Source organism: Oncorhynchus masou, chromosome 26 (assembly GCF_036934945.1).
Source record: "Oncorhynchus masou masou isolate Uvic2021 chromosome 26, UVic_Omas_1.1, whole genome shotgun sequence".
In the NCBI taxonomy this organism is placed as follows: Eukaryota; Metazoa; Chordata; class Actinopteri; order Salmoniformes; family Salmonidae; genus Oncorhynchus; species Oncorhynchus masou.
In genome coordinates this window covers 20,425,482-20,450,495 of record NC_088237.1, presented here as the reverse complement: position 1 = coordinate 20,450,495, position 25,014 = coordinate 20,425,482, and the positions used below count along the sequence as shown (strand labels likewise).

The window sequence follows — 25,014 nt, the reverse complement described above, 5'->3', positions numbered from 1 at the left end:
GAGACAGGTTAAAGAAGGATTTTCAAGCCTTGAGACAATTGAGATGGATTGGATTGTTTATGTCATTCAGAGGGTGAATGTGCAACACTGGCTCCAGGTCATCTATAAGTCTATGCTATGTAAAGCGCCGCCTTATCTCAGTTCACTGGTCACGATAACCACACCCACCCGTAGCACACGTTCCAGCAGGTGTATCTCACTGATCATCCCCAAAGCCAACACCTCATTTGGCCGCCTTTCCTTCCAGTTCTCTGCTGCCAGTGACTGGAACGAATTGTAAAAATCGCTGAAGTTGGAGACTTATTCCCCTCACCAACTTTAAACATCAACCTTCTGAGCAGCTAACCGATCGCTGCAGCTGTACATAGTCCATCTGTAAATAGCCCACCCAATCTTACTGTTTTTATTTTATTTACTTTTCTGCTCTTTTGCACACCAGTATCTCTACTTGCACATCATCTGCTCATTTATCACACCAGTGTTAATCTGCTAAATTGTAACTATTCTTTCCTATGGCCTATTTATTGCCTACCTCCTCATGCCTTTTGCACACACTGTATATAGACTTTCTTTTTTCTACTCTGTTATTGACTTGTTTATTGTGTTATTGGCTTGTTTATTGTTTACTCCATGTGTAACTCTGTGTTGTTGTCTGTGTCACACTGCTTTGCTTTATCTTGGCCAGGTCGCAGTTGCAAATGAGAACTTGTTCTCAACTAGACTACCTGGTTAAATAAAGCTGGAATAAAATAATAGAAATAAACAAAAGCCCAGTTTTGCATGGTAACTCCTGTAGGTTACTGCTACTGAGTTAACAACAGCCATTTCCAGGGAGGTCTGGAAGAGAAAGAGCCATCTCCCCAAGCTAATCTGGGCTGAGATGCAAGACTGTGATAGGTGGATTCTCTCTCACCCGTACATTCTCAAGGTCCATGTCTTTTTTTAAATTCCATATTTAACACAGAGATGTCTGCTCTTCCCCGATTGATTACCATTCAGGCACACAGAATAGTAAAAAATAAAAATAAACCTACAAGGCATCCAATGCCTTTCTCGTGCCGCCTTCTCTATCACATTTATCACTGTTTCATGGGACTGGGGGTAATCGAGCCGAGGGAGAGAGGGATATTTGTATGATGGCTCGCTGTCTGGAACATGGGCTGGAATCACCCACCAGGTGGCTAATAGGGTTTTAGTGACTCTAAAGTCATTCAAATGTGACAGGAGAAACAGGGGAAAACAATGCAGTATAGCCCTGCACTCAAGACCCCAATTACACATCTCATCACCAATATAGACAACAGTGATGATGGATGATAGGTCAATTGGGCGGTATTATATACAAAATGAATCACACACTTTCACCAACAAGAAGAACTTCCCCTCCTTATTCTTTGTAAAGCTACTAGACCACAGCACGCAGTCTATGAATGATGAACTGTGAACTGCTTTGAAAGGACTAGTATTAATGAGGTTAGATTGAGAAGCTGATTAAGTTAATTGGGTAGCTGTGGGAGCGTAGTGAAAGAAATGGCCTTTCCCCTGGTGCTCCGTATACAGTATACAGTGCGAAGGATGAATTAAATCGGGAGCATAGTCCATGCACTTAATCCCTGCAAGGGGCTTTCGAGGAAGAGTTATACTGTGGCTATTTGTTACGCCTTCTCAAGGCCGAATTAATGTCAATGGGCTGATAAAATACTACCAAGACTGTAATAACAATTCACTCACACTGACAATTTCAGAGTACACCCCAAAAATAGACTAAAACTATAATAGATTAACATTCTCAAAAGGTGCTCAGAGAATAGAGTCCTGCATTTATAATTTGTTACAACTATTCTTTCATTCTGAGCCTTTAAATGAGATATAGGAGAGATGTTGGGTCAGATGTATTACCACAGCCGGTATGAAGAAAACTAACCATCGTCCTAGTGTTACATGTAGTGTCCATTATGATGTTCCAGTAGCAAATGAAAGTCTTACCAGTCTGCCACCAGTGGTCCAGTACAGGCACTCCAAAGCTCCTTTTGGCCCAGTTCAGAGTCTCCACGTCACAGCGCTCTCCAGCCAAGAAAAGGCTCTTCAATCTAGAGGAGCAGAGAGAACAGTCAGGCTCTATAAGGCCAGGACAGTGTAATAGAGTAGTAGCATATCTATAATGAAGCAATAAGGCCTTAGCCATGGTATATTGGCCATATACCACAAACCCCCGAGGTGCCTGACTGCTAATATAAACTGGTAACCAATGTAATTAGAACAGTAAAAATAAACTTTTTTTTGATACCCATGGTATACAGTCTACAGCTTCAGCCAATCAGCATTCACAGTTCGAACCACCCACTTCATAAAAAAACAATATAACAGCCAAGGAATGTAACGGCTAAGTGTTTTCAAGTTATATAAAAGTGAGCTTTACCAGTAGCAGAGCGAATAGAACAATACGTTTTCCCATTAGACTAAAATTGCCTTACGAGTGTCAGACAAACTTGCATAAAAACGTGTACACAAAACAGCCCATATTGTTCCTGTTGATCTGAGTAAAAATCCCCCTCTAGTGTGGTTATACAGATACAGCCATGTGAATCTTCACTCAGGGACCTTGACATGGTCTGATAAAGCAGAGAAGACTTCATTTGCTGTCAAAACGTCTAAGGCCATACAGTTTCCACGGCCTCCTGCCACACATAACAACTCGAGGAATTCTAATTCGTATGGGCCTCAGAGGAGGCTGGTGGGAGGAGCTTTAGGAGGACGGGCTCATTGTAATGGCAGGTATGGAATCAATAGGACGGCATCAAACACATGGAAAATGTTCCATACTGTATATTCTCTTCCAGTCATTACAATGAGCCTGTCCTCCTAAAGCTCCTCCCACCAGCCTTGGTCTGTTATCTGGGTCAGGGTGAGGGTCTTGGTGCATTCTTATTGAGAATGAGTAGAAGAAGCAGGGTCACAGAACTCTACAGAACATCCAGAGAATCACTCTGCTGATCTTTGCTCCGTATTCTACACAGCACGCCATTTAAATGTAAATCTCACCCGTGACACCTTGCACTGTGTTCCCTGCTCCTACTCTGGAACAATCTGACTACAGATGTTGGGAGGCGAGGGGAGAGACAGGCAGCCACGGATGGTTGGATCTGTGTGTAATTCATGCAAGTGGGTGGGTGAAAGCCAAGCACATTTCTCCATATCTTCAGAGGCCCAGATTCATCCTCAGACAGGCAACAATAGCCCCACAGTACTATACCTAACATAGTCCCACTGGGGAAGTTTATGTATCATTAACAACAATGAGAGAGGAAACATTTTCCCCCATAATTGCATTTAGTGTGCATGTGCTTGTGTGTGTGTGTGCACTTGTGTGTGTCTGTGTGTGGCTGTGTATCTGCACCTTGTACGTGTCACCTTGCAATGAGAAGGTATATCAATCGCACATATATTCCTTGAAAGATGGCACATGACTTCCCAGATAATGCATGATATAAATCCTGCAAATGTTAAGCAAACAGGCAGAGTCAGTCACAAGCCAAGCTTCCTGGTGCTACAAGCTGGAAAATGTTATTGACTGAAATCATGAACTTTGTCACCCAATAAGTAAGAGTCTGCTCTGCCTGTGAGGATTGAGTTAGTGCTCCGGGCTATGTTAATAAGGGCTATGAAATGGTGCTTGCTCCATGGTACTGTGATTGTTCCTCTGTGTGGGTTGAATGGTAGAGCTAGATGGGAATCCTACTCCAGAGAGCTCCAAACCCGCTTTTCTATTACTTTTCTGACATCTGGGGTGACGAGTGAAATTGCTCAAGCTTGCTGATAATGCTCCAAGGCCATTACAGTGCAGAGCCATTCCACGGAAGCAACTCATGTGTTGTAATAACAATAGTCATCTTGAAGTACCCAGCGAGAACCAAATACTGGGCTGAAAATTGAAATGTTGTGGTTTTGGCATGTCTGTACCTTTCAACACTTGGAAAGTGCTACACAGGCAAATCTAATTTTCTGAAAATCAGCACATAGGAAAGTGCATTCATAATGACTTTGTGGCACTGGAGGAGACAAGCCCTCTTGCCGTGCCCTTCCAGCGCCCCCATCTTCTTTTTTTTTAAATGTTTGCGAATCGCAACCAACTGACAGGTGCATACACCACTACCTACTGTACTGGCGTGTGAGGCCGGTCTCGACCTATCTATCCTTCCAGCGCCTTTCCAGTACTTTCTCTGTCGAGAGGCTGATGGATAATAAGTCACGTGTGTGATTGGCTGGACAATCAGCCCCTACAGTTGATAAGGCTGCTGCTGCTCACATTTGAGGGAGAGGACTGGAGATACAGTAGCAACAGACAGTTTGGGGCTGAAAGGTTATCTTAAACTGAGAGGCTTTGTTATTTGAAGTTATACGTTAAGTGTCTTATTTGTAAGCATTTCTGTTGGTAAGTGATGTAATAAAGCCTCATTTCTGTTGGTAAGTGATGTAATAAAGCCTCATTTCTGTTGGTAAGTGATGTAATAAAGCCTCATTTCTGTTGGTAAGTGATGTATTTCTGTTGGTAAGTAAATAAAGCCTCATTTCTGTTGGTAAGTGTTGTAATAAAGCCTCATTTCTGTTGGTAAGTGATGTAATAAAGCCTCATTTCTGTTGGTAAGTGATGTAATAAAGCCTACGTTTGAAGCATTCACTCTGCCTCACTGACCCTCTGTACCCAGAGACCCTCTTAGCTCTGGTCCATGGAAGTGGCTTCTCCCCAGGCTCGGTCACGGGCGGTAATAGTTGTTATGGGCTCTGTGGTATATTTTAGCACAGGAATCAGTGCAATTAGCTACGCATGTGGTGTAACTGAGCTAGGAGCTGAGAAGAGGCTACTGCAGTGAGCTTATCAGAGAGAGAGAGAGTGTGATGAATATTTCATATGCTATCCATCCACATCATATTACTACCAAACTACCTACCGATAACGGTGCCATATACTGAGGAGGTACCAGCAACAACCCATTCATAGGAGCAACCATCCACGCATGAATTAAGGCAAGTCCTTCAAGGAACATTTTAGTGTCTTAATGCTTAATGAAGTGTTCTCAAAACGCTTGCCTTTCAAACTACTAGCTTATAATCAATTCATGAGAACGTGGGGAAATAGAGTTGATGTTTTAATTGACATGAATTGCTATTGTACTCAACTTTACTGGATCTTTTTACATTCACTGAGAACATCCAATTTCCTGAGCTGTAAAACAGCTGGTGTCTGCTACACGTCTAGTGTCTGCTTCTTGACTGTTAATGCCACTACCTGTTTGGTAGTAGAGGAGGGAGAAGAATACATTTGATGGTTGTCTGTTTTGTCTCCAGGCAAGGAAACATAAAGGTCAACCGGATATTCGACTACTGTCTGAGTCTGTCTGGATTCTGGAAACATCATACATTGCGGTTGTTGTGTTTGTGCATCAATTCTCTCTCAGTGAATTGCTGTAGTCTTTCACTAACCTGCTCCCTCTGGGAGAAAGACAATAATGGAAAGATGCTGCATGGCACACGACAAAACCAACAACTGACGCATAGTCCATCATAACAACTAGCAGAAAGAATGTCATGTTATAGTCCAGGGAAAACAATGAATTCAATCCCTTTGGGATTTCTGTCTCAGGTCTGCCTGGAGCAGTCGAGGCAAAACACTGTTCACAAACAGCACACCGAATACCTTCAAATTCTCCACATGCAGATTATTAAATGGCAAACTATGACCAAAGATCAAAGTCCCTGTTTTATGACTTTGTGCAACAGGTGTGGAGAAAAATCTAAATAAGTTGCCACCACTTCCCCTCTATTTTCACATTATACCTGATCGACTGTGATACTGTTTCAAAATATTAAGGAACCAGAATTGTATTTTCAACAGATTTATCATCAATATAATTGATGACATTTCCCATGTGGATAACAATCACTTCAGTCCCTTGAACCAGGCACCATCAAAGATGGCATTGCCTGGGGCTCTCTACAGTATTCAGTGATTCCCTGTGTGTTTAGCAGCGTGGCAGCAGCACAGTATTATGTAATAGGAATGAATGCCCTGCAGGTGTTTTATCCATCCTGATTAAACCTCAATCAGGCCTAAATGGGAACACAGGTTGTGAGTGTTGAGCCTGGGCCAGGCAGGGACACTGCTCCAGCAGATGGACAGAGACTAACAAGAGAGTGGGCTGGCAGCGCCAAAACCTTCAGCCAGTGGGGGGACAACACTGGATATGAATGAAAGGCACTCAGTCCCTGAACGTTGAGAAGAATAAAGGGTAGGCCTACTTCAAGTGGGCAGAAAGGCTACAGAACAGAGCTAGCCACAACAGTTGTTGAATGGTACATCTCTGCAGTGTTTTGCCAATATGTGGGGATTGGGTGGTGAGGATACCTGGTGAGGGAGTACTGAGCCCCTATGGCAGAATTGGTGTCCTGCTGGCGGATGGCTCGGATGGCAGTGGGCGCGGTGAACATGGAGGAACAACCATGCTCTGACAGCACGCGGAAGAACGCCCCGGCATCCGGTGTCCCAACAGGCTTGCCCTGCATAGAGAGAGAGAGAGATCCGTTACAAACCCAAACAGCCTGAGGACATAAGCTTACATGAACAGGCCAATTGGGTATTGAAGTGTAGCGGGACATTCAGAGCAAGCTGTTTTTAGAGGCTTGCGGTAGTAATGACTCAGCCAGCCACCTATCAAACAGAAGAACAGTACTAAGGCCATAATGTTTTCTTACTATTGACGTTCCACAACACTTCCACTGTGCCAAACAGAATGAATATTCATGGGAATATCTGCTGAAATGGAGACAAAATTATATTTGGAGCCCAGACAGATGGGCTGAAACTGATGAATAGAAACAAGATTACTCTATTGGGAAAGTATTATGCACCAACAAAAGTCGCAGTGAGGAAGAGCCCACGGGCGACCGGAAACTATATTTATTCTCTGAAGGTTCAGTCGGCGAGATTGCTCGTACAGTAAGGAGAGAGAGAGAGACGAGGCGTGAGAGAGAGAGAGACAGATTAAAACGAGCTGGGAAATCAACAACAACAGACTCGAGGGACTTCATTTCCTCCCAGTGTGAATATCTATGACTGTGTATTGATCAGTGAGAGGACAGAAGGTCTTGTGTGGAGTAGGGTAGACAGGAGCAGTGCATTCCACAAGGCAAACACAGCCACAGACAACAGGCTCTGCTTAAAGCCAGGCTGATGAATTCAACACCCACCTCCAATCCTCCAGCAGCCACAGAGACCAAAAGGCTAATGAGGCAGATAGGACTGCTCATGGAGGCTACCTCCCCACCCCTCTCTCCCAACCCCCTGGGGTCATTTAACCAGGGCCCAAGCACAGCAGAATCACCAGCAGCTCTTCATACAAATAAATTCCTCAATTCAACCTAACTGGGCCTTTTCAAGCCAGTGAATATTGGTTTAATGAGGCGGGGGTAAATTTGCAATGATGATCATGTGCATGAATATCAAGAGGCCGGTTGTCTGAAACCACGTATAATCATACGTCATTAGGAGTCCATTTTTCTTGTGTTCATTATCTTTAAATAGAGTAATCTGCAAAGCATTTGGAATCACTGAGTGAAAGGGGCAAGTCCTTGAGAAAGTTGGGTTTGTTTTTCTGGAGTCAATTGACCAGTCAATTGGCCCGTTCACAGGTCATTATAAGAGGCCTATGTAGGCTAAGGTACATACCTCGTATAGAATGGTGGTGTTGCCGTGGAGGAGAGGGGCGTAGCAGATGTAGGAGTGGCCCACTACCCAGCCCAGGTCAGACGCTGCCCACCATACCTAAGCAGAGAAAGATGAGAGAATTCATACGGTACTGTGTTTGTCCATGCATATGGTGTCTGTTCTGTAATACAATGATAAAGAACACTGGAGATATTTCACATGGACTTACTTCACCAGGCTTGAGGCCATAAATGTTTGCCATGGTCCACGTCAACATTACAGCGTACCCAGCAGTATCCCTGACAACGCCCTGAGGGGAAGATATAGAAAAGAGGCGAACGTTGATGCAAGACAAATGCAACAAGCTCTCAACAGGTTCATTTTTATTTTACATCAAACCCTTGTATAAATCTTTCTTTTTCAATTCAACTATTTTGTGAGGCCATTTTTACGATGTATGGTAACATAACCTGTAGGAGTTCAGCTGTTTCCTCCATAGATCTCACTGGTGACTACGAGTCTGAGAACAGAATGCCAGCGGGTGGATATTTCATATTATCTGGGTACTAAAGACAAAGGGAGCTATCTGGAGCTGTGTTTTTCCAATTTAGATCCACCTCCGGTCAATTTTTCAACCTCCTGAATGGTTCACCTCATATTCAGTACTACCGTATCATATTCAGTTCTGGTTTAAACATTGTCTCATCTATCTCATGGTGGTACAGTTTAGAGAGAACTTAAATCACATTTGCAGAGCCATGGAAAGTCTACTGCAGTATATGATACTCATTACTTGCATTAAACTGTGAAATTGACTGGCTTCATTATGAAAGAAGTCGTCAGACCCCACTGGGCAAAAACTGGTTGAATCAACGTTGTTTCTATGTCATTTCAACCAAAAAATGAAATGTGATGACGTTGAATGAAAATGGAAAATAGATTGGATTTGAAAAATGTAATCATCATAAGGGAAATTTTTCTGTTTATTCACCCAACTTTTAACCTAAATCCAAAGAAATGATGACATTTTTTGTTAATTTCACATTGACAACTCAACCAAATGTAAATAAAACCTAGACATTGAACTGATGTCTGTTCCCAGTGGGACTTTACACCCCTTCCTGTAATGAACATGTGTTGTGTCTAGTCAGAGTGCTGTACCTTAGGAGCTCCAGTGGTCCCAGACGTGTAGAGGACGTATAGAGGATGGCTGGCAGGGAGAGACACACAGTCATGAGGACGTGCAGTGGACATCTCCTCCTCCCAGTCCAGACTGAGGTCAGGGTGCATGGACAACTTTTCCTGTTGCAGACAATCAACCAGGAGAGATGCATTTATTTCCATGACATATTCAAGAGACACACATTCAATAATTTTTACCACGTGGACATAAAAGACAGATTAAAACAGATCCATTCGTTGTGCACAATTCAACAAGGCTCATCTGACCACCAATGTCATACTGTTCAAGAAAAGTGTTTTATAGTCGTCACAACTTGGGTTGTCAATTGTGCATTTTTCAATAAGTGAGCTTTCATGATGCAGAACATGCGGAATTCCAACTGCCCAAAGGCCGAGGGAAAGGCGAGAAGAACCCCCAAAATCTTGAGCTGCTTTGGAATTGTTCTCTTTCAAAAGAATAGAATCCAGTAGTAGGACCCTTCTCTGATTAATGAGGGCCTCATGGGTGGGTTTTTAAGTCCACTTCTCTAGAACCACTCATTGCTTTTTCATAGTGATTACTAGAGTGGTTTAAGATTCATCAGAGCGGTAATTTACCAATGAAAAAAAAAGGGGGGGGGGCATCTCATATTCTCCAAGTGATATGTTCAGACAGTTTCCATGACAACATACAAACATATCACCTTAAAAGTATCCTCCCTGTGTTGCATAATCAAAAATAGCTACTAGGGTAACTAGTAATACAGCAGCAGTCAGGGTGCAAAGCGCCAGACTTTGTGATACATTCCAAACCTTCCAAACATTCCTAACATCGGTGGTACTAATAAAACAGGTGTGAAAGATTGCCTGAGCAGAGTGATTACAATATTTTGCAAAGCATTTTTAGAATGATTTCCCTGAGCACAGATTTGGCTGTTTTTATGAGTTGAGAAGAAACTCATTTCAGTTTCCTGGAGTGCCAACACATTACTGTAAGTGGCTGCTGGCTGTTTTGGGGGAAATTGACTGTCTTTTATTCTACCGGTTCTGCCTGGTTTCACTCTGACCCTGTGCCAGGGTCCCCACCACAGCCTAGGGGCACATCTCAGCGTTGAGTGTGTTGCGTGATTCAGTCCCTCATGCGCACCGTTTCTCTCTCCCACCTTTGTTTCAACAGGACGTTTAGGAGCGACAGATCTGTCGAACCATCCATCCATCCAACCATCCGTACAAGCTCACGGCTGAAATAATCAGATTTATATATACACTAGAACGGGATTCGTGGTCCATTCAGGAAGTAATAGCATTAGATAAGAAATAGAGAGGATAATGTAAAACTATTGCATGTCAGAGTTATTGTCTTTGGGAAATGACAGGCATATCTCTGAGAGACTTGACGTTAGTGAGTTAGGCCTTATCACAGAATAACATAGAACTGTATTCTATCTCTATGGACCTCACCATGCCGGGCCGGTTGTAGATGAGGACCTTGGAGGGACTGTGAGAGCTGAGCTCCAGGGCTTTCTCCACCAGGGGAATGTACTCCACTCTTCTGCCAGGCTCAATGCCAAAGGAGGCCGTCACTATCATCTTGGGCTGGAAGACACAGCATTCACACAGTGTGCTACCTGGGGCCTCTTAAAAGAAACAAGACTTAAGAGATGTGATACAACACAGCTCAAACAAATGCATTAGTCTGAAATGGACGTCAGAACATTCTGAAAGGCTGTGTTCTGACTATGTAACACACTATCAATATGACCGATGTTACCTCTCAATTACTATCTGCACACCATCATAATCTTCAGCAATAGTGGAGGTGCTCCTCTCTGAATGTTATATAGGCCTATAACGTAAAAGGCTTGAAGGTCTGGCTTAAATACCTTAAAAGGATTTCAGTATACGCAATTCAGCGTCAGAGTCACATACTGGCTAATAGCCCTACTGCTTTGATGAAATCCCTCCAACAAAGTGCTTCACTTGGCGTCAGTGAGACCTTTATCTACTACAATATTACAATGTGACTGTGAAAGTGGGCCATCAACTCTTCTATAAACAGTCCTATAAATGTGGCATGTACAGTTCACATTTAACCATTCAACAATATATTTGAGTGCATATGGTCCATTTCAAACTAAACTGAGAGAACAAAGGGACGTGTCATCCAGCACATGAAACTAAAGAGACACAATGTGAAGCTATGATGGCCGGCTGACCTTGGCATGGTCGATGCGGACAGACAGCTCCTTGGAGGCGAATCCCCCAAAAATGAGGCTGTGCGGGGCTCCGATCCTGGCACAGGCTAGCATTGTGAACATGGCCTGGGGCACCATGGGCATGTAGATGACCACCAGGTCGCCCTTCCACACCCCGTGTTTCACCAGGACCCCAGCCAGCCTGGACACCTGGGCAGAGAGGAGGGGAAGGGGGGTTCAAGCTGCTTAGGGGCGGCTATAGTATGTTACAACATACGGGTGAAAATGTATATTTAGAGGGATGTCCTAGAGTCTAAATGAATATCTACAGTGTGAAGAGGTTTGTTAAGATCCTTACCTGTTCCTGTAGTTCTCTAAAAGTGGTTGAGATCATTACCTGTTCCTGTAGTTCTCTAAAAGTGGTTGAGATCCTTACCTGTTCCTGTAGTTTTCTAAAGTGGTTGAGATCATTACCTGTTCCTGTAGTTCTCTAAAAGTGGTTGAGATCATTACCTGTTCCTGTAGTTCTCTAAAAGTGGTTGAGATCATTACCTGTTCCTGTAGTTTTCTAAAGTGGTTGAGATCATTACCTGTTCCTGTAGTTCTCTAAAGTGGTTGAGATCATTACCTGTTCCTGTAGTTCTCTAAAAGTGGTTGAGATCATAACCTGTTCCTGTAGTTCTCTAAAAGTGGTTGAGATCCTTACCTGTTCCTGTAGTTCTCTAAAAGTGGTTGAGATCATAACCTGTTCCTGTAGTTCTCTAAAAGTGGTTGAGATCATTACCTGTTCCTGTAGTTCTCTAAAAGTGGTTGAGATCATTACCTGTTCCTGTAGTTCTCTAAAAGTGGTTGAGATCATTACCTGTTCCTGTAGTTCTCTAAAGTGGTTGAGATCATAACCTGTTCCTGTAGTTCTCTAAAGTGGTTGAGATCATAACCTGTTCCTGTAGTTCTCTAAAAGTGGTTGAGATCATTACCTGTTCCTGTAGTTCTCTAAAGTGGTTGAGATCATAACCTGTTCCTGTAGTTCTCTAAAAGTGGTTGAGATCATTACCTGTTCCTGTAGTTCTCTAAAAGTGGTTGAGATCATTACCTGTTCCTGTAGTTCTCTAAAGTGGTTGAGATCATAACCTGTTCCTGTAGTTCTCTAAAAGTGGTTGAGATCATTACCTGTTCCTGTAGTTCTCTAAAAGTTGTTGAGATCATTACCTGTTCCTGTAGTTCTCTAAAGTGGTTGAGATCATTACCTGTTCCTGTAGTTCTCTAAAAGTGGTTGAGATCATTACCTGTTCCTGTAGTTCTCTAAAGTGGTTGAGATCATTACCTGTTCCTGTAGTTCTCTAAAGTGGTTGAGATCATTACCTGTTCCTGTAGTTCTCTAAAGTGGTTGAGATCATAACCTGTTCCTGTAGTTCTCTAAAGTGGTTGAGATCATAACCTGTTCCTGTAGTTCTCTAAAAGTGGTTGAGATCATTACCTGTTCCTGTAGTTCTCTAAAAGTGGTTGAGATCATTACCTGTTCCTGTAGTTCTCTAAAAGTGGTTGAGATCATTACCTGTTCCTGTAGTTCTCTAAAGTGGTTGAGATCATAACCTGTTCCTGTAGTTCTCTAAAAGTGGTTGAGATCATTACCTGTTCCTGTAGTTCTCTAAAAGTGGTTGAGATCATTACCTGTTCCTGTAGTTCTCTAAAAGTGGTTGAGATCATTACCTGTTCCTGTAGTTCTCTAAAAGTGGTTGAGATCATTACCTGTTCCTATAGTTCTCTAAAAGTGGTTGAGATCATTACCTGTTCCTGTAGTTCTCTAAAAGTGGTTGAGATCCTTACCTGTTCCTGTAGTTCTCTAAAAGTGATGGTCTGCTTAGTTCCAGTCACTGGGCTGTCATAAATGATGGCTGGTTGATCTCCTCGTCCGCTCTCGACATGGCGATCCACCGCATTGTGGCAAACATTCAACTTCCCCCCGGCGAACCTTACAAAGAGAAAACCCCACATTAGAGGCAGCATATTGTCATTAAGAGCCAAGAAATAACTACTGTAATACTTTCACTATAGATCTATCAATGTTACGAAATAACATAAAGATAACAGTAAGCACATTGTAGCTTGGTCTACAACTAGAGAATGTGTATGATAAAATGAACACAGTCCAAAATGACAGATCCTGTATGTTGCAGGAAAGACTATGTACAACCCCAGATCTTTGATGAAATGGGACTCTCAACTCACTATGAGCTCTGTTGATGTACTGAGGTGCTGAGACAAGCAGATGGTATCTGGATTCCTGTTGTTTTAAATATGCACGCACACAGAAAGATGAGACATCATGCACAGTTGCTCACTAGACATATGCCTTTGATTTTAAAATTATTACAACACTGAGGTCAATCTAGAGAGCATATGGGATTTTTACCATGCAGAATTAAAGGTTCATCTTGTGAGGTCTGCCATCAAATACTTTGGACAGCTATACATGGTTTAATGTGACCTTGGTGCACAAAATTAATTCTGACAACCATTACAAAATATGTAACAATTAAGCACAAGTGCATTATATTTCACAATTGGATAGTCATAGACTACTAACTGTATGTACATTGTACATAAATGTATCGTGCATACATATAATGCTTTAAAGTAGTAGGATCAATTGTATAGCGCCAAAGTGGTAGGTGGAGGTAGTGCTCAGATAACGTCATCGGGTCGAAAGGTTGTCTCGCGCCGAACTGCGCATGTCTCAAAGCATATCCTTCAAATTTCGTCAAAAACATCTTTCACTTTCACAAGGTTGGGAGTAGTAATATGTTCAACTAGTTAAGTAGGACATTTGCTAAAATCTACGGTGTGTCTTTAGATTTCGAACAACTAAGGAAGAGTTTTTCACCTCTTTCATTGACATCTCAAACCCAGGACTGGTCTGCTTTGCAAGCGTTCCCGGAAGTCTCGCCACTGGGTTTACACTCTGTGACCCAAGTATGACTGACTGAGCGAATTCGACGTTGCACCGAAACGACTTGCAGGATAATGCCCATGTAATTAATAGTAGCTTTTACCATTGCTTTTGTCGTTCAACAGCGGTTGTAAAATGACTAGTATTTACCATTAACCAAAAAACCGGTATTCGTTCACCTCGTTGGTATCGATGCACTGAAACTTATCAACATACAGTAAATAGTTACCACTTTGGAAATATGGCGTCCCCATTGTCCATTGTTCGGCTCCATGGCTCAAACCAGGTTACATTCTGTGCTGCTTCACCCCAGAACTGTTCAGGGTCATCCCTCGCTGTTCTGAAAGCTTCGTCGTATGCGTTGTTGTTTGTTGTTAATGTTCTGTTACATTGTTGCTCGTTAGTTGGTGACAAAGATGAGAGAACTCTCAACTCACGCTGTGCAGTCGCTGTCCAGGAATTAAAGACATTTAACGGTCCCAAAGTTAGCCTTCTCTCGCTCCTGGTATTTGGAATGGCAAGGGAAGTGCAGTAACCTTTACAAGCAATACCATTCTCTGGTCTGACTTTTGCGGTAATGACATTTTTAAAAGTCATACTTAATCTTGTTGGTCGAAAAAAGGCATCTCTGAAGTGTTGGTAAACTAGGCTCCTGAATGTGTTTTCCTGGTTAAATCTAGTTTAGACGTGTGCTGCCAAAGACGAAAGAGGGAGCCCTTGATCTCATCCGCAGATTTATCAAGGTGTTTGTGACTTCTTCAGACTCGATAGTGGCTACAGCGTCATCAAGAGCCACTTCGATGGAAATGCAGTAGTCTCAAGGAATACGAACTATGAACTGGATGTGGGAAGTTGATTCAGGGGTAGTGCTGTTCTCAGGGTTAGTCAATCTTGGCAAGATTCCCTTCATACTAGTAGTGAGTGCTTGCACAAGAGAACATGCATGCACTTCTTGTTGATTTTGTCAATTTTAAGAATGAGATAATGGGTGAGATTTGAGACAACTTCTGCAAGTTGCAACTATGCCCATAGAAATTCACAATAATATTTTTTTGTTTTTTTTACCATCACTTCTTAGTCTGTTAATAATTGATTTGGTACATTTAAGCAACAACAACATGCTCAACTAACTTCCTGTATTTCAACACATTTTTGCCATGGTGCAGAAAGAAAAATGTGCAGTTTTATAATTCTGCTCTACAGGCTAAGAGAACATGTTGCCGTTTTAAAGCGAATTTCCTGCCATTCTAAACGTTTTGCCATGGGTTGGGGCCCCGGGGTGCGTGCCCTGAGCTTGACCCTGCATACTTGTTTGGAATCTGGCCCTGGCTGTTATGCAGGAACATCTACAAAGTATAGGCCTAATAATAACATCGGGAGAGATTGTAAAGTGTTACCCAGATTTTTATTTGTGAGCTTTATCAAAGGTTTCCTAATAGATACTTTAAAGATGCGTATCTAGATTGTATTCATAATAAGCAGTTTATAAAATACCTTGAACCATCAAAATAAATTATTTTAGTTTAACTTGAATGTTGTGAAGCCAAGAAATACATTATTCTATTCTATCGTATGCTGTTCTGATACAAAAGACTAAAGTACATGAACAGGGTAAAGGCATTGCAAATTCATGGAGCGTTGGGCACATAAAATATTGTTAATATTAGTCTTATATTCCATATAAAATATGAGTTGCTAATGTCGTGTTGCTGAATCCTCAGCTCACCAACAGATCTGAAGACAATTTGTCTGTGTACAATAGTATAACAAACAAACAAATGTTCAGCCATTGGTGTGTTGAATGGTGTTCAGTGAGCAGAGTTTGCTGCACACTGTGTACCCTGCTTCAGACACCTTACCAAAATGACCTTGTCTGTTTATTTGAAACACTCGGAAGTCCTGAGGTCCTTTAGGGTAAAGTTGATCTTAAATGATCAATTGAGGACTCGGATTAATGGCAAATATTGTAGTTAGCAGCTCCTTGGAAAATCCCTGAGGGTATTTGTAAAATGGCCGTATGGAGAGCAATTAAGGAAAATGATGGATGTTCCAAGAAGTCAAGTCCTGTCCCCTCAAGCGCAAGAGTAAACACGCTGAATGTACTTTATTATTGATCATGATTTCTGTCTCACTTCCCATAGCATTTGCAGCCTCTATAGACCTACTAGAGTGAAGAGCAATGCAACGTGGGAAGTCTTGCAAACATGTTGATTGAAGTGCTTACACAAGACTTGCTTGTGCACATCTTTATCTCGTCACACTGCCTGTGTCTTTCGTTCATTGACTGCTGTCGGCTCAGATGTTGTTGCCCACGTCCCCTGCACTTCATCAATGTCATCAGCGAGTCTCTGGTAATTACCCACAATGCTGCTTACTCCCCAGAAAAATATCTATCTTGAGTCGACTCTGGTACCTGGAAACAATGATTGAGCAACTCATCAATCTGGCTGGCGTTTCGGTCCAATGTGATTTACAAATGCCCTGACTAATGTTTTCCATTTGGGTTTCTCAGACATCAATCAATGCTAAACACAAAATTCTTACACACAGCCTTTGTGGCAGCCTGCAAGTAAAGGAGTTCATATATCAATTGAATGAAATGTAATGAAATTCCTGGTGTCAGTTGATTCAGTTTGCATTGGCAGAACTCTATCAACAACCTGTATTTCACAGAAGGAGATCCAGAATCCAAGTAGTGCAATATAAGAGGATAAATGCATTTAAATTAAATCACCTTTTGACAGAATCCCTTTTGATTGGAAACCTTCCATACGTATATGATGATTTTAGAAGTGCTCAGAAAGTGACTTTTGGATCTGAATGTTAAAACATTCAAGAGATGAATGTGCTCGAAATTGACAGATTTTGCATACCCCACCCTATCACAAGATATACATGTCTTCATCACTGGAAAAGATAACCAACAGTTGAGATTGATATCATTTAAATGCTAACAACAGGGTTGTCAAACTATTTGATAATTTCTGGAAAAACACATTTTTTTAATAAAGAAAATGCTTTAACATCAATTATCCAAAAACGTTAAATTATGTTTTAGTTCACACACAGTATGTTGTAGCTTAGAGCCTATTTCACATCATCTGAGGTTTTTGTGTTGTGCCTGCCATCGGTTGAGACACAACATGCTCTTGAATACAGAGTGGGTGTCATGTTTTGGCTGATAAATGTGCTAAAATGGAAATAAATAGACATGTTAACATTCAAACATATCAACAATTCCCTGTGGGAAAGTCTGGAGAATACTTCTAAGGATTACCACACAAAATTGTGTGAATGCAGATGCTGTGTGGGAAGAGCCTGTCTTTTGGGAAATGCCAGTTAAAGACAAGTACACTAAATTTAGACAACCAAATGCCAAACCCCTATTTACACCCAATTACCATCTATTAAAAGTAAGTTACTAAATATAGTCCAGTCTGTAACATTCTCTATGAAATGGGCTTCAAGTGGTGTAATTTAAGGTAGTGAGCTGAGCTTTGCCATTATTGATGTACAGGATATCACAAAAGTGAGTACACCCCTCACATTTTTGTAAATATTTGAGTATATCTTTTCATGTGACAACATTGAAGAAATTACACTTTGCTACAATGTAAAGTAGTGAGTGTACAGCTTGTATAACAGTGTAAATTTGCTGTCCCCTCAAAATAACTCAACACACAGCCATTAATGTCTAAACCGCTGGCAACAAAAGTGAGTACACCCCTAAGTTTAATGTAGCACAGCAGTAGATGTTTAGTTTCATTAATCTAAGTCGCAGTATTAGACTTAAAACAAATCATCCAGCGATCATACACGGTTTACCGGGGGGCAGGGCTACCGACGTTAAGGCTAATCTGAAGATGGTGCTGGCTAAAGTTAAAACTGGCGAGTGTAGAGTAGAGAGTATAGAGATATTGTTATCCACGTCGGCACCAACGATGTTAGGATGAAACAGTCAGAGATCACCAAGCGCAACATAGCTTCTGCGTGTAAATCAGCTAGAAAGATGTGTCGGCATCGAGTAATTGTCTCTGGCCCCCTCCCAGTTAGGGGGAGTGATGAGCTTTACAGTAGTCTCACAACTCAATTGCTGGTTGAAAACTGTTTTCTGCCCCTCCCAAAAGTTAGAATTTGTAGATAATTGGCCCTCTTTCTGGGACTCACCCACAAACAGGACCAAGCCTGACCTGCTGAGGAGTGACAGACTCCATCCAAGCTGGAGGGGTACTCTCATCTTATCTACCAACATAGACAGGGCTCTAACTCCTCTAGCTCCACAATGAAATAGGGTGCAGGCCAGGCAGCAGGCTGTTAGCCAGCCTGCCAGCATAGTGGAGTCTGCCACTAGTACAGTCAGTGTAGTCACCTCAGCTATCACCATTGAGACCGTGTCTGTGCCTCGACCTAGGTTGGGCAAAACTAAACATGGCGGTGTTCGCCTTAGCAATCTCACTAGGATAAAGACCACCTCCATTCCTGTCATTATTGAAAGAGATCATGATACCTCACATCTCAAAATAGGGCTACTTAATGTTAGATCCCTTACTTCAAAGGCAATTATAGTCAATGAACTAATCACTGATCATAATCTTGATGTGATTGGCCTGACTGAAACATGACTTAAGCCTGATGAATTTACTGTGTTAAATGAGGCCTCACCTCCTGGCTACACTAGTGACCATATCCCCCATGCATCCCGCAAAGGCGGAGGTGTTGCTAACATTTACGATAGCAAACTTCAATTTACAAAAAAAAAATGACGTTTTCATCTTTTGAGCTTCTAGTCATGAAATCTATGCAGCCTACTCAATCACTTTTTATAGCTACTGTTTACAGGCCTCCTGGGCCATATACAGCGTTCCTCACTGAGTTCCCTGAATTCCTATCGGACCTTGTAGTCATAGCAGATAATATTCTAATCTTTGGTGACTTTAATATTCACATGGAAAAGTCCACAGACCCACTCCAAAAGGCTTTCGGAGCCATCATCAACTCAGTGGGTTTTGTCCAACATGTCTCTGGACCCACTCACTGTCACAGTCATACGCTGGACCTAGTTTTGTCCCATGGAATAAATGTTGTGGATCTTAATGTTTTTCCTCATAATCCTGGACTATCGGACCACCATTTTATTACGTTTGCAATTGCAACAAATAATCTGCTCAGACCCCAACCAAGGAACATCAAAAGTCAGGCTATAAATTCACAGACAACACAAAGATTCCTTGATGTCCTTCCAGATTCCCTCTGTCTACCCAATGACGCCAGAGGACAAAAATCAGTTAACCACCTAACTGAGGAACTCAATTTAACCTTGTGCAATACCCTAGATGCAGTTGCACCCCTAAAAACTAAAAACATTCCTCATAAGAAACTAGCTCCCTGGTACACAGAAAATACCCAAGCTCTGAAGCAAGCTTACAGAAAATTGGAACGGAAATGGCGCCACACCAAACTGGAAGTCTTCCGACTAGCTTGGAAAGACAGTACCGTGCAGTACCGAAGAGCCCTTACTGCTGCTCGATCATCCTATTTTTCTAACTTAATTGAGGAAAATAAGAACAATCCGAAATTCCTTTTTTATACTGTCGCAAAACTAACTAAAAAGCAGCATTCCCCAAGAGAGGATGACTTTCACTTTAGCAGTGATAAATTCATGAACTTCTTTGAGGAAAAAATGATGATTATTAGAAAGCAAATTACAGACTCCTCTTTAAATCTGCGTATTCCTTCAAAGCTCAGTTGTCCTGAGTCTGCACAACTCTGCCAGGACCTAGGATCAAGAGAGACGCTCAAGTGTTTTAGTACTATATCTCTTGACACAATGATGAAAATAATCATGGCCTCTAAACCTTCAAGCTGCATACTGGACCCTATTCCAACTAAACTACTGAAAGAGCTGCTTCCTGTGCTTGGCCCTCCTATGTTGAACATAATAAACGGCTCTCTATCCACCGGATGTGTACCAAACTCACTATAAGTGGCAGTAATAAAGCCTCTCTTGAAAAAGCCAAACCTTGACCCAGAAAATATAAAAAACTATCGGCCTATATCGAATCTTCCATTCCTCTCAAAATTTTTAGAAAAGGCTGTTGCGTTGCAACTCACTGCCTTCCTGAAGACAAACAATGTATACGAAATGCTTCAGTCTGGTTTTAGACCCCATCATAGCACTGAGACGGCACTTGTGAAGGTGGTAAATGACATTTTAATGGCATCAGACCGAGGCTCTGCATCTGTCCTCGTGCTCCTAGACCTTAGTGCTGCTTTTGATACCATCGATCACCACATTCTTTTGGAGAGATTGGAAACCCAAATTGGTCTACACGGACAAGTTCTGGCCTGGTTTAGATCTTATCTGTCGGAAAGATATCAGTTTGTCTCTGTGAATGGTTTGTCCTCTGACAAATCAACTGTAAATTTCGGTGTTCCTCAAGGTTCCGTTTTAGGACCACTATTGTTTTCACTATTTATTTTATCTCTTGGGGATGTTATTCGAAAACATAATGTTAACTTTCACTGCTATGCGGATGACACACAGCTGTACATTTCAATGAAACATGGTGAAGCCCCAAAATTGCCCTTGCTAGAAGCATGTGTTTCAGACATAAGGAAGTGGATGGCTGCAAACGTTCTACTTTTAAACTCGGACAAAACAGAGATGCTTGTTCTAGGTCCCAAGAAACAAAGAGATCTTCTGTTGAATCTGACAATTAATCTTAATGGTTGTACAGTCGTCTCAAATAAAACTGTGAAGGACCTCGGCGTTACTCTGGACCCTGATCTCTCTTTTGAAGAACATATCAAGACCATTTCAAGGACAGCTTTTTTCCATCTGCGTAACATTGCAAAAATCAGAAACTGTCTGTCCAAAAATGATGCAGAAAAATTAATCCATGCTTTTGTCACTTCTAGGTTAGACTACTGCAATGCTCTACTTTCCGGCTACCCGGAATAAAGCACTAAATAAACTTCAGTTAGTGCTAAATACGGCTGCTAGAATCCTGACTAGAACCAAAACATTTGATCATATTACTCCAGTGCTAGCCTCCCTACACTGGCTTCCTGTCAAAGCAAGGGCTGATTTCAAGGTTTTACTGCTAACCTACAAAGCATTACATGGGCTTGCTCCTACCTATCTCTCTGATTTGGTCCTGCCGTACATACCTACACGTACGCTACGGTCACAAGACGCAGGCCTCCTAATTGTCCCTAGAATTTCTAAGCAAACAGCTGGAGGCAGGGCTTTCTCCTATAGAGCTCCATTTTTATGGAACGGCTGCCTACCCATGTCAGAGACGCAAACTCTGTCTCAACCTTTAAGTCTTTACTGAAGACTTATCTCTTCAGTGGGTCATATGATTGAGTGTAGTCTGGCCCAGGAGTGGGAAGGTGAACGGAAAGGCTCTGGAGCAACGAACCTCCCTTGCTGTCTCTGCCTGGCCGGTTCCCCTCTTTCCACTGCGATTCTCTGCCTCTAACCCTATTACAGGGGCTGAGTCACTGGTTTACAGGGGCTCTCTCATGCCGTCCTTGGAAGGGGTGCGTCACCTGAGTGGGTTGATTCACTGATGTGGTCATCCTGTCTGGGTTGGCGCCCCCCCCTTGGGTTGTGCCATGGCGGAGATCTTTGTGGGCTATACTCAGCTTTGTCTCTGGATGGTAAATTGGTGGTTGAAGATATCCCTTTAGTGGTGTGGGGGCTGTGCTTTGGCAAAGTGGGTGGGGTTATATCCTTCCTGTTTGGCCCTGCCCGGGGGTGTCCTCGGATGGGGCCACAGTGTCTCCTGACCCCTCCTGTCTCAGCCTCCAGTATTTATGCTGCAGTAGTTTATGTGTCGGGGGGCTGGGGTCAGTTTGTTATATCTGGAGTACTTCTCCTGTCCATTTTGGTGTCCTGTGTGAATCTAAGTGTGTGTTCTCTAATTCTCTCCTTCTCTCTCTCTTTCTCTCTCTCGGAGGACCTGAGCCCTAGGACCATGGCCCAGGACTACCTGACATGATGACTCCTTGCTGTCCCCAGTCCACCTGGCCGTGCTGCTGCTCCAGTTTCAACTGTTCTGCCTTATTCTTATTCGACCATGCTGGTCATTTATGAACATTTGAACATCTTGGCCATGTTCTGTTATAATCTCTACCCGGCACAGCCAGAAGAGGACTGGCCACCCCACATAGCCTGGTTCCTCTCTAGGTTTCTTCCTAGGTTTTGGCCTTTCTAGGGAGTTTTTCCTAACCACCGTGCTTCTACACCTGCATTGCTTGCTGTTTGGAGGTTTTCGGTTGGGTTTCTGTACAGCACTTTGAGATATCAGCTGATGTACGAAGGGCTATATAAATACATTTTATTTGATTTGATTTAAGCCATTTGTCAGAAGTAATTTTGAAGTAGCTACCTCTGAACCGTTTCCTCACAGTTTCAATCACATGACTGACTTGATGTGACTGTGTTGGATGGTTGCCAGTTTATCCTGACAAATTTTGGCTTCTCAGAGATCAGAAATACAAACTAGTTGGCTACATTTGACATTTTTAAATGTTAGTCATTTAGTAGACCCTCTTAACCAGAGTGACTTCCAGGAGCAATTAAGGTTAAGGGCCTTGCTCAAGTCTTGCAGGTCTTGCATGTTGGAGCTCGAAGCCCTGGATTCGAACCAATGACCTTTTGGTTACTGGCCGAACGATCTTAACCTCTAGTACTAGATCACATTTGATTTATTCTCATTTGGCACCTGGACGTGTTACCTTCCTTTTCTGCCGAGACCTGGCTGGTTGAATGAAAGTTGTTGAGTGCATAAGGTAAATGTCTCGTGTGTCTGTCATAGTACCACTTTACAGGACATATAGATGGCATTTCCCTCCCTCTCCATAGGGAATAGGATATGTTTTCCAGAAGAGCTGACATAAAGTGCCAGCACAACACCCACATGTTTACACTGATTTCCTCACTGCTCTCTTTGATCAGCTGTCAACAGCTGCCCGTTGGATGGATTTGAACAGTCCGGAACACTGCGATGGCAAAGCAGAATGTCAAATCAAATGTTTTATTTGTCACATGCGCCGAAATGCTTACATACAAGCCCGTAACCAACAATGCAGTTTGAAGAAAAACAAGAGTTAAGAAAATATTTATTAAATAATCAAACGTTGTTTTTTTTAAATAACACAATAAAATAACAATAACGAGGCAAAATACAGAGGGTACCGGTACCGAGTCAATGTGCGGCAGTACAGGTTAATTGAGGTAATATGTACTGTACATGTTGGTAGGGGTAAAGTGACTATGCATAGATAATAAACAGTGAGTAGCAGCAGCATAAAAGGGGGGGGGTCAATACAAATAGTCAGGGTACCCATTTGATTAACTGTTCAGCAGTCTTATGGCTTGGGGGTAGAAGCTGTTTAGAACTTCTTCTGGACCCAGACTTAGTGCTCCTGTACCGCTTGCCATCACAAATGTAGCCAGAGCCGACCAAAAACAATATAGGCTAGTTCACCCCAAAAAAGCTACTTGCCAATGTTTCCCTGGTGCTTGTGTGTGTGCGACATGTCACGGATACTTGTGAATACAGCAACAAGATTAGAAGGTGTCCTCTTGTCAAATTGATTACTCTGCTGTTTTTAATGACTACTAGATAAGAAATTATTGCCTGGACAGGAGTCAGGAGATCCATGCATCCATCTACTGGATCAATTCTCCCCGTTTCCCTGTTGCAGATTATAGCAGGAAGAGGATGGCATCCTTCAGCTTCAGTGTATTGTGTTGTCACTGATGTTGTTACCTGCTGGTTTCAGCCTCAACAACCCCAATAGCAATGTATCATTCCTTTGAAATGGGGCTTGAACAGATCATCTCTGCCAACCTTGAGCTGCCTTTCACCTCTTGGATGTTGCAGTCTGCCTATAAGCAATGGTATTTGTTTGTTCCTGACTTCCTTAAATGCTCTCTCTCTCTCTCTCTCTCTCTCTCTCTCTCTCTCTCTCTCTCTCTCTCTCTGTCTCTCTCTCTCTCTCTCTCTCTCTCTGTCTCTCTGTCTCTCTCTCTCTCTCTCTCTCTCTCTCTCTCTCTCTCTCTCTCTCTCTCTCTCTCTCTCTCTCTCTCTCTCTCTCTCTCTCTCTCTCTCTCTCTCTCTCTCTCTCTCTCTCTCTCTCTCTCTCTCTCTCTCTCTCTCTCTCTCTCTCTCTCTCTCTCTCTCTCTAGAAAGTGTCATCAATTCACTTTCAGTTGCAGGGTCTTAAGAGCACTGCAGTCTAATCCCCTCCTCTTTTTAAAAACCGAAATGTTTTCCACATGCTAGCGCAGCAGCCCGTATGGATGTTAGTGCATAATCTTCCAGTGTCCTTTTTCTCACTGGCCTTAAGCCCTCCCTCCATCTCACCACTTACCACCCGAATACAATTTGCATCTGCATGCAGCTGGGTGGATCTGCTGTGCGGTTGTGATTCGCCAGCACATATGGTCTGTGTGGAGTTGATTACAACTGCAAGCTGAAAGCACTTTAATATGAAGGATACAGTATGGAATGGGTTGCTGAAATGCAATCTTGAAAAATTGCACAGCTGTACACAGTAGGCTGCAGAGTCATATTCTCTTCCAATGTTACACTTTCCCACATTAGCATGGAAATCTACCTGAAAGTGAGATCATTGATTTTCCAATGTATAAGTAGGCTTTGCTGAGAGGAGCCTAGATGTAATTAAAGAAGAAATGAAATCATTTGAAACTTAAACATTGTTGTCTAGTTTATAACTAATTGTGCACCGAAAAGTCAGCCAGCTAAATACAGTTGAAGTGGGAAGTTTACATACACTTAGGTTGGAGTCAATAAAACTAGTTTTTTCAACCACTCCCCAAATTTCTTGATAACAAATTATAGTTTTGGCAAGTCGGTTTTAGGACATCTACTTCGAGCATGACACAAGTAATTCTTCCAACAATTGTTTACAGACAGATTATTTCACTTATAATTCACTGTATCACAATTCCAGTGGGTCAGAAGTTTACA

At 42.4% G+C, this 25,014-nt stretch overlaps 1 protein-coding gene across 3 annotated transcripts in view; it reads right to left on the bottom strand.

Annotated features, from left to right (window-relative positions):
* The window catches only part of LOC135515001 (acyl-CoA synthetase short-chain family member 3, mitochondrial-like), a 36,877-nt gene extending 22,043 nt beyond the window's left edge, over window positions 1–14,834 (bottom strand). The window contains exons 1-9 of one of the 3 annotated variants that reach the window (XM_064938789.1): window positions 14,238–14,834; window positions 12,886–13,030; window positions 11,080–11,268; window positions 10,325–10,459; window positions 8,864–9,004; window positions 7,932–8,012; window positions 7,724–7,819; window positions 6,404–6,555; window positions 1,987–2,090 (exon numbers count right to left, since the gene is read on the bottom strand). In XM_064938789.1, coding sequence (XP_064794861.1) covers window positions 1,987–2,090; window positions 6,404–6,555; window positions 7,724–7,819; window positions 7,932–8,012; window positions 8,864–9,004; window positions 10,325–10,459; window positions 11,080–11,268; window positions 12,886–13,030; window positions 14,238–14,605 — 1,411 coding nt within the window. In that variant the 5' untranslated portion in view covers window positions 14,606–14,834. Of the gene's footprint in view, window positions 1–1,986; window positions 2,091–6,403; window positions 6,556–7,723; window positions 7,820–7,931; window positions 8,013–8,863; window positions 9,005–10,324; window positions 10,501–11,079; window positions 11,269–11,416; window positions 11,436–12,885; window positions 13,031–14,237 lie in introns of those variants that run through there. The other 2 variants (XM_064938790.1, XM_064938791.1) reach the window with 2 other exon arrangements.
* Between the last annotated feature and the right edge of the window lie 10,180 nt (window positions 14,835–25,014).